The sequence below is a fragment of the Synchytrium microbalum genome, assembly GCF_006535985.1.
Source record: "Synchytrium microbalum strain JEL517 chromosome Unknown SmJEL517_scf0001, whole genome shotgun sequence".
NCBI lineage: Eukaryota > Fungi > Chytridiomycota > Chytridiomycetes > Synchytriales > Synchytriaceae > Synchytrium > Synchytrium microbalum.
The window spans coordinates 1,661,578-1,671,480 of record NW_022158350.1 but is presented as its reverse complement, the minus strand read 5'-3'; the positions used below and the strand labels follow the sequence as shown (position 1 = coordinate 1,671,480).

Genomic DNA, 9,903 nt, shown 5'->3' with positions numbered 1-9,903 from the left:
TACAAGCCAGAACCTTTACTTCGTTTCCAAGACCTCAAATCCCATACATTGCCCTGTTGCCAGAGTGCATCGTTCACCATTTCAAATTCCGCTGAATTGAGGCCCTGTGTCGTTGCCAAGTTTGATTTATATACCGATAGTGGGATCTGGGCCTTTGACGGCTTCTCATCGGCAACCTCGAGACATTCTCTGAGCTGAAAGTCAGAGGTGGAATTCAGGCACTTGTACAGGTGTTCGGTGGTGTTACGAAACAGACATATCATTGTAATAGTAAAAGCAACAGAATCCTGCCTGTTCCAGTTGTACTGCTCAGCAGGAGCGTATCTGCCTCGATACATTGGCGGCAAGACCGCGTCTCAAGATGGGAGATTGGAATCTTTAAGTTTGTTTGATCAAAACGATGGAACGTTTGGACTGATCTCTTCGAATTAGCCCTCGCCTTACTTTATCTCCATCGTGCAAATACTTGGGATCCAAAAGTGCTTCTTGACGAGCCATTTGCAGATCATCAGCCAAACAATCAGCCTGGAATCCCAAAATATCACGCAAATCGTCTCGTATTTTGCTTTTCAAGAGGGAGCGCCAATGAGGATAGACGGTTCGAAGCTGCGAGAGAGTCCACGAGGAAGATTAGATGGCAATCAATGGCACGCTTGTGTATGGCAGTTTAGGGACGTTGGTTTATGGCTTTTACCTGCTTCGGTGTGAACCTAGTTGTGTACTGGTCCTTTGCTCCAAGGCTTTTGAAAATGCGTCTTCATAGAATGTGTTCTAAGCAACAGCGAAACAGTTAGAGTGACTCAAACTTAAGAAGTGCAAAGACCGATTGCCATACTTAAATTGTTGTTCTCTGGATAAAGACTAGCAAATTAGAGTATGTGATATCAATTTCAGTTAGATTCGATGCGCCGCCAATCGAAGACTCACCAGTCTTGTTGCTTTGAAAATCGATAACTTCAAAACAATCAGAAAATTCAGCGTGTTGGATTATTGTCATTGCATAGGTTGGAGCAACCACTTTCTGAATTTGAAGAAGACCAAAACTCAAGCCTTGAGCTTCCAAGACGTCCTAAAGGATTATGTTTGTCCGATTTTTTCTGTATTGCGGCAATGTCAAAACTTTGTTTTTGCAAGACAAGAAAACAAATTCACAGAAGATGATCAGACGAGCTCCAAGCACCATGATGGCGCAGCTTACATGGAAATAATCAGAATCTTTTTGTCCATGGTCCAATTCCATCGTACTTGGTAACCTTTGTCATGGCTCGGATTACTAGTTCTTGTTAAGCTCTTGAAATCGCGTTAGCTGGCAGGAAAAGAATCCAATGTGAGCACCACGATATAAGAATCTAAGCTAAAGCTGCATTTCAGAATCATCTCAACAAACGACCGAAATGCCAAAACAAGCAAGAGCTGCTGGAGATGATGAGCTGTGAAGGAAGGATTGTTGCAATACAAACAACTACGACAACATTTGCAATGCCCAGAACCAGAACTTCTATTTTCGAATGGTTTACCTTTGGTTTTTTGGTTTGTTGTGACTTTAAAAGTTCAAGTTCACGCCTTTGGTAGGCGACGGAGGTCGTAAACTTTTGGCTAAAACTAACCACCAATAGGAAACTTTATAGGATATTCTAACGATTTGCAAGGAACTACATCTTCCCTTGTGCGCACACCGCCGAAGCGTTTGAGAACCCCACGAATATCAAAACATCACTTTGTGCTACAATCACGTCTGCTCTGTATTGTAAGGTGGTTTGCACCGTCGTCACGGACTGGTGTAGGCGCTTTCTTTAAGAAACAAAACCCATGGTTTTGTTCTTCCCGCTTTCCATAGAGGTCCTAAGGACGGCAATCTGCAGACAAACTACGGATCGACTCGACGGTCAAAAAACAACGTAGCAATTTGTAAATCGGGAAAGTAAACGAATTAACAAAGTTCCTTACAATACCCTCCTTTGCTTTTTAGTATAAACCATCTTGATGACTTTGTTCAAGGTCTTTGCCTTCAAGTCCGTAGTTTGAATTAAGGTTTCGCCATTGTCTTCCAAAGTCCAAACAGTAACTGAGGCCCAGTTTCCTTTTACAGACCTAGCTTCAACGACAATGTTTCCATCCTACGCAAAAAGGAGTTAGCAGCGGTTAACAACAACGAGGAGGAAATCCATTTAGAGGAATCAGGCAAAACAACACAATACCTCATTGCGAGAGACCTTGACGAACGTGTGTCCTAAAGCCATGTGTATTTCAACACGCTCGACTCCGTCGATTTTCAAGACTATTGGATGTAAAATGTCAAATTTCAGACTCTCTTTGAAACTCGGGTGCGAATTCTTTCTTACTTGTTTTGTCGCCTCGAGGGTCTATAGTTTCAAGTATATCATCCTCTAAATGCTTAATAGTATATGTAATTGTCATCACTTTGGATAACTTGCGAATAACCCATGGGATTCCTAGTTGAATTTGAAACTTCTAGATTGTTTGGGCGACCTTGGCAGAACTGAAGGTTCAAGATAGTCTACCTTGAGCCTCCATCGCATCCTAATGAAATGGGTTTTGAGAGTCAGAGCTTTGTTTTGTCATGGATTTCTTCGTATCGTATTGATTGCGGCATAAACGCATGAGAGAATAAATCAACCCCGTTCACCTCGTAAGGAGTCGTCTTTGCAACATCGTTAGTCCAAATGCCGTCGTATGAAGTCAAAACTGCAACCATTTTGTTTGATCTTTTGATTTTTTGATTGATTTCTTGCTTTGAGAGCAAGTTGGCCCTTTTGCCAAACGAAGTGAGGCCCTCGTCAAGTTTTGCCTGAAGTACAGTGCAATTGCATAGCACGAGACTTCACGCGGAATGTTGTACATGCAAGTAAATGGTCATTATTGCACTGTTGGGAAATCAGCAAGAAAGCGTGTGAAATTAAACATCCTACCGTCATTCCCATTCCCTTAACGACAAAAGACACAGTTGTAGGTCCACACCATTGATTCTTGAAAGAAACATTATGTACTCTGTGGTTTCTAGGACATGCATAATAAAGAAAAGGTGATGTGTTTGGGATTTGGCGGAGGTTTGGTGTCGTTTTGCGTGAAGGTAAAAGTCAAGTCTTCACCTATATCCAACAGCAACGTATTTTACGAAACCAAGACACAAATTTGTCACCTCGACATCACAGATTTCTCGTCTTCCAAACAAATACGCAAATTCATCACCTCTTCACCACAACAAGTTCCTTCTCTCCCTTCTTTCCTCCAAGTTAAAAATCCAGCCGTTTATAGGTTCATGCAGCGCCATTTTATTTCTTATGGTAAACAGCTTTAGTATCCTTGGAGATAGAGTCTTGGATTCAAAATGTCCTATCTGGACAAGAGTCTAAGAGTCTTTCCACCATCTTCAAGAGTCCAAGTGACGAAAGAAGTCCAATTTTACCATCTTCTCCTTTAGAGGCGATGACAAGATCGCATTCTGCGTAATGTAATTTGAAGAACGTTTAGAAATTTGTTGCAGTCGAAGCAATTGAATGCAAATTCGGAGAAAAACAACTTGAAATTCACGAGTAGAGGAAAAGATCTTACCTCATTTCGTCCATACTTGACGCGTTTCTTTCCAGCAGGAGATTCCTCAACACATTCAACACCATCAATGATCATGACTGCGGATTGGGAAAAGTCCAGGGATTAGTTTTTTTAAGACAGATCAAACTTTACTTTACCGTGTACGTACCGGTTTTGTCACTCCTCATTCCAGTGCCTTCGATCTTATTCTCATCTAGCTGGACAAAAGTGTAGGTTGCTTCCTTGATCAATGTGGCAAGTTGACGCATGGCGAATGAAACGCCTTGAGCTTCCAAGATATCCTAAAGAAAGGACGAAAGCCTACGAACACTAGGCTGTGAAATCACAGTCGATGCGTATGGAGCTGTTGTTGCTTGAAGTCAACTATCGACAGAAAAAGAAAACACGAGAATTGTCTCGTTCCCAGCTTACTTGGAAGGGCGTAGAGGCTGCATTGTCGGAGACTTAAGCACCAAAACTTGCTCAATTTAAATAAATGTTTTTCTATTGTGTTTGAAAAGCCGAAAGTGAGAAATGTTGGAACGTTTGGTGGACGCAATTAGAAAATACAGACTTCGTTGTCGCTTACCAAGTAAGAGACGATGAGAATTACTGGATAATAGTGAGATAAATGCTCGGTTGGGGTTTAATGGCCGTGAAGTGATGTTCTGAATTTTAAGACATCTTCAGGAAGAGATTGATTCTTCTTTGGCTACAACCATTGGAAAATGGTATTCCGAGAGGGAAAACCTGCAACCGAGCTTTGATTGAAAACTTACGCCAGAGCAATATGTGCTTAGCTCTTCCAGTTGCAGCATTTCACCGGGCAAAGTGTGGAAACAAGGAGAGAGCCAAACATTTTGTTCAAGCATTTTACTTTATGTCGGTATCACTGTTGCAGGACTAAAAATAATAATAAATAAATCAGAAAAATACATAAATACTAGCCCTCCTCTGCATCACTCGTCCATAATTAGTCCCATACAATACTACATCATTCCTCCTTTGGTTGAGCAACAAACTTGCTAACAATGATTTCACCCTTGATACCCTCAGCACTCTTCACTACTACATTATTATTACTACTCGCTTCAGCCCGTTTTGCCAAACGAGCCATGGCATCATCGTAGTCAGTGCCACACCATTTATCCCAGTTTATGAAGAAGGGTTGCGAGAAGTTATACTTGATACCCTTTCCGAAGTGATGTATATCATGATATTTAGCATTATTAGAAAAGAAGCGTTGTAGCGGATCCCACGGCAAGGCATATCCACAATGGTCGTCTACAGTCTTTAGTGTAGCCAAAGTAAAGAAGATGGTCGACGTCCACGGATGCATGTTTGTTACAACGGACGCAATTCCACTTCCTAGGGTATCCATTAACAGGCCTTCTACTGGGTGGTTATATAGAGCACCAAATGCATATGGAGCTGTGAGTTGATGGTGTACTGAATGGATGGTACGGTATAGGTATCTGTTGGTGTGCATGTATCGATGCATCCAGTATTGATATGTGTCGAGGATGATAGCCCCGATGACTAACTTGGCTATTACGATATACCATGATTCCATAACTCGTGGTTTGTCATCACGTAGGATCATTGCTAGAACTATGGCTAGGGCCATTTGGACTGTGTGCTGACTAAAGACCTATTATAATGTGCACAGACACAAGGTTAGACAGGTTCTGTGCCATCACGAGTTCAAACTTGAGTTCTGTCCTGTGACTTGGGAACTAACCTGGAACAAAACCTTATTCAATGGCGGGTTCACAGGAGCTCTTTTTGAGGTATCGATGCGATATTTCTCCAAGAAAGGCATATTAAGGGCCTCTAGAGCAAAGAACATTGACGAGTATCCCCAATATACGACTACAGGTAAGAACATCATGGCCAGTTCTGAGGTATCTAGGTTGGTCACAAATGTCCAAGCTTTCGTGATATAGTCGCTCATGGTAGTTGCAGAAGGCTAGCAAGCCCAAACAGTCGAGTTGGAAATAGATATTACTTGAATGGGAGGCCTAAGAGTGTTCTATACTTGCTAGTTGGTTCTGTGGCTTCATATGTGAAAGGCAGTGCTAAAGTTTGCGAGAAAGCTTTCGTACCTGCGGAATGCAGCCTTTCGTTTCAGTGACGATTCAGAAAGAAGCTAGAGCCGATCCTCTTCGTTCTCGCAGCTCGTAACTAACGTAGTGTGTACGTTGACAAAGAAGAAAACCCAATTTGGGCATGCTAGAGTAAACCAGGATATGACAAACCGCGAGAGAGACCATATCAAAAATGGAAGCGCGAAGGTAGATTTGCATAATTCTCATATACATTATCCGCAAAGTTGCCACACAACTCCAATTTTTGGCCAGATTATGACCATCAACGTCACTGTCCGAAACGCAGACATCAGCTCAAACAAATGTTGTCAGAAACGCGAAGAATTTAGCTATGTACCTAGTGTAGCAATGCAGTGACTTGATGTCAGCTTTGAAATGTCTCAGATTCAATCGGCTATGCTTTGTCCCCTGTATTTGAAACGCGAAAAGGCCTTACGTAAGCTCCAGGCCAGAGGCAAGAAAAGAAGATTTCAAACCTGCTAAAAACCAAGACGTAGAGGACATTCGTAGAGCAGTTCCTAGCCTGATCGATACTACTGCAAGGTCTAGCATTGCTGTATGCGCATTCTCAAACGCAGTGCTGTCTACAAGAACCAACTTTCCGCATCATTGGCATCACTCGGCAAAAACATGAGCAGCACGAAGGAAAACCTAGACGCAGACAGCAAGAGTCTCCTACTGGTTGATGAATCCTATTCGGAGAAGCTGCCTACCCTATTCGATGGATTTAGAACTGTCTTTGGCTATAATAACTACATTGTGGACGATGGGTCTGGGAAATCACGAATTAGACGTATTCTCGAAACATATTTGCCATTTTTGAACTGGTTGCCAAGATATAACTGGACATGGTTTATTGGAGATCTCATTGCAGGTGTCACGATCGGAGCGGTTGTTATACCCCAAGGTAGTCAACGGTTAAACATGATTTAGTGTTGCATCCCCTCGCAGCAAGATCTCATTGCTTCTTCGTATAGGAATGGCTTATGCCAAGCTTGCCAATCTGCCTCCACAATTTGGTCTTTACTCTGCCTTTGTTGGTGTAAGTTTGATCTACTAGCACATGTATATCTGCCCTCACGACTCACGTCTTGATTCAAATCTAGGTCTCAATATACTTTTTCTTTGCTACAAGTAAGGACATCACTATTGGACCTGTCGCTGTGCTCTCCCAACTAGTTGGATCAAGTAAGTCTCGATTCTTTGGTCAAGGGATTGGCACATACCAACTGCTCTCTCTGTAGTATTGATACAAGTCGCAGTAACGAATCCTGAATACTCTGGCATCACCGTGGCAGCCACTATATCTGTAATCTCTGGTATCATAGTCTTTGCCGTTGGAGCTCTAAGATTAGGGTTTTTGGTCGACTTCATACCCCTGCCTGCCATTTCTGCATTCGTGACTGGAGCCGCACTGAATATCGGAATAGGACAGTTTCCAGCACTTGTTGGTATAAGTTCATTGTTTGATACAAGAGCAGCTACGTATCAAGTGTTTATCAACTTCTTCAGGGTATGCATCGTTTAGTCTGCCCTTCTCTTTTGCTCTCAAAGAATCTCTTTAACTCTTTCTTCCTCTCATCAGTATCTTCCGAATGCTACTCTGGATGCAGCTTTGGGTGTATCAGCTCTCGTGTTGCTGTACCTGATACGTTTCTTCTGTGGATTAATCGGCAGGAGATACCCAAAATACGAAAGAATAACCTTCTTCATCTCCACCCTTCGATCCGTATTCGTGATACTGCTATACACCATGATCTCATACCTCATCAACCGCGGCCTGACAAAATCACGAACAACTATCCTCGGTACCATACCAGCTGGTCTTCAAAACGTTGGTGTACCAGCCATAGATTCCAAACTCATCTCCATAATATCACCATACTTGCCAAGTGTGGTCATTGTCATGCTGATTGAGCACATCGCTATCGCAAAAGCGTTTGCCAGACTCAACCAATACACCATAAATCCATCGCAAGAGTTGATTGCTATAGCTATTGCCAATATCTTTGGACCATTCTTTGGGGCTTATCCTGCTACTGGATCGTTCTCGAGAACTGCTATTAAGGCTAAAGCTGGTGTACGAACTCCTTTGGCTGGTGTTATAACGGCTTGTGTTGTTATCTTGGCTATCTATTTGTTGCCACCAATGTTTTTCTATATATCGAATGCTGCTCTCGCTGCTGTTATTATTCATGCTGTTGGTGACTTGGTTTCTGGTATGCATTACTCTTGCCTGGTCGTTTTTTTCCCTCTCCAGACCGACAGCTTACCCTATGCTTGAATAGGTCCAAAGATGCTGATGGAAATCTGGAAGGTTGATCCAGTCGAACTGGTTGTGTTCTTCATTGGTGTAGTGGTATGCAAAAAGAAGATGACAAACGCCACACGAATTAAGTATAACGACATGTCCTTGTTTTGCAGGTCAGTGTCTTTACTACCATCGAAAACGGTATATATGCCAGTATTGGTGCAGCAGGTGCTGTATTGCTGTACCGTATGGCCAATCCACGAGGAGTCTTCCTTGGAAGAATCAAGACCTATCACATAAATCCTGAAACTCCAGAAGAAGCAACAACTCCACACTTTGTATGGGTACCTCTGGATCACTCAGGATCTCATCCAAGTGCTGTTATTCAACCACCACCAGCTGGTGTGTTTGTTTATCGGCTGACTGAAGGCTTTGTGTAAGTCTTCATGCATTATCCTCGTATATTGAGCTTTTTTGGGCCGCTACTGATAGACTTGCTGACGCTTCTTCTTTTCTTTTCCAGATACCCAAATGCTAGCAACGTATTAGACCGCCTCGTAGCATATCTAAAAGCCAACACCAAACCAGCCGTCAACATAAAAACAATCGGTGACCGACCATGGAATGAACCAGGACCACGTCACGATATATCCTCATCCTCATCCGACAAACCAACCCTGCACGCCGTCATCATCGACCTCACAGGCATATCCCGAGTAGATTTCACAGCATCTCAAGCTCTCCTAGACGTCCGTCGAACACTAGACAGATACGCAGGCCACCCCGTCGAATTCCATTTCGTTGGTATCTCTTCTGGATGGGTGAAACGAGCTCTCGTCGCTACAAACTTTGGTGGTAGTGTCGTCAATATCCCTATGGATACCAATATGCCTCAGTTTACGGTTGCTGCTCAAAGTGTTGAAGGAGGTGACAAGCTGGTGCCGATATCGGATACGAGTAGGCCCAGCTTCCATAATAATATCGATGATGCCGTTGCTGCTGTTGAACGATCGTTGAGGCATAGTGACGGGTCGCAAAAGTCGAATTCCTTGCATTCGGTGGATAAGACGGATGACACTCTAGTGTGAACACAAAAAAAAAAACATTATACACATCATATACATAAGTCGGGAAGTAAGGAAATGACAAAGATTATCATATCATTGTCACCTTATTGTATATACATACCATCCAAAAACAATACATTGTTGGAAACAAGACAAAGTCGATGTGTACCTGTTTCATTTGACCACACGTCAACTGTCAAACTCCATCCCTTTAACAATCTTGCATATAGATGTGAATGATCGTTCTCAAAATTTATAAGCTTGCTTGTACAAAAGATCAAACAGGTATTATTTTTATACTCCGCAGGCAACACCCCAGTCACTAGTTGCTTCATCCAACCAGCTAGCTACTCCATATAAAGATGATGCAAGGGCAAGCAAGATCAGGGTCTTGTTGCTGCAGATATGGTCTTCAAGTCCATAGTAAAGACTGATTCGCGTAGCTCTAGATTCAGCACACCACAGAATGTTAGTTTCTTGAATTCAACATCTCAAACGACAACTCGATGTAACTTACCAGACAATGTCTCCTCAATATGGGTGTAATCCAAATAGTCTCTCAAAATCCGTGGCAGTGATATATTCGCGTAAGTGGCCCAAAACGATGTAAACGAATCGAATATCCAACGAAAGAGCCTCGATGGTCAGATGATTGGACAGAAAAAACAATGATGGGTGTTCCACCATACTTACGGTATGTTTCGTGGTAGGAAGACACTTGTGTTCCAAAGGAGTAGAAGACGGGTTGTAATTGTCCACTAGGGACCAAATGATACCGGTAATAGCAATAGAAAACCACTGGTCCTCATTGTTGGAGATTTCACGAACTTGTGCAGCGCACTGGGGATATATAGATGAATAGTAGCGTAAACTGTCAAGTGCCAACATCCCTAGAAATTATTGGGTCAGTAAATTCTCCTTAAGT

General features: G+C 42.6%; 2 protein-coding genes across 2 annotated transcripts; one reads left to right on the top strand and one right to left on the bottom strand.

The window, feature by feature from the left end:
• Window positions 1-4,546: 4,546 nt before the first annotated feature.
• SmJEL517_g00425 (uncharacterized protein) lies at window positions 4,547-5,506 on the bottom strand (the record flags this gene model as incomplete). Its single annotated transcript, XM_031166354.1, has 2 exons — window positions 4,547-5,203; window positions 5,294-5,506. The coding sequence occupies 2 exons, from the start codon at window positions 5,504-5,506 to the stop codon at window positions 4,547-4,549; spliced, it is 870 nt and encodes a 289-aa protein (XP_031027711.1).
• Window positions 5,507-6,290: 784 nt separating this feature from the next.
• Window positions 6,291-8,999, top strand: SmJEL517_g00424 (uncharacterized protein; the record flags this gene model as incomplete). The annotated part of the gene is made up of 8 exons (XM_031166353.1): window positions 6,291-6,567; window positions 6,638-6,702; window positions 6,767-6,848; window positions 6,905-7,173; window positions 7,246-7,879; window positions 7,949-8,019; window positions 8,085-8,347; window positions 8,435-8,999. The coding sequence occupies 8 exons, from the start codon at window positions 6,291-6,293 to the stop codon at window positions 8,997-8,999; spliced, it is 2,226 nt and encodes a 741-aa protein (XP_031027712.1).
• Between the last annotated feature and the right edge of the window lie 904 nt (window positions 9,000-9,903).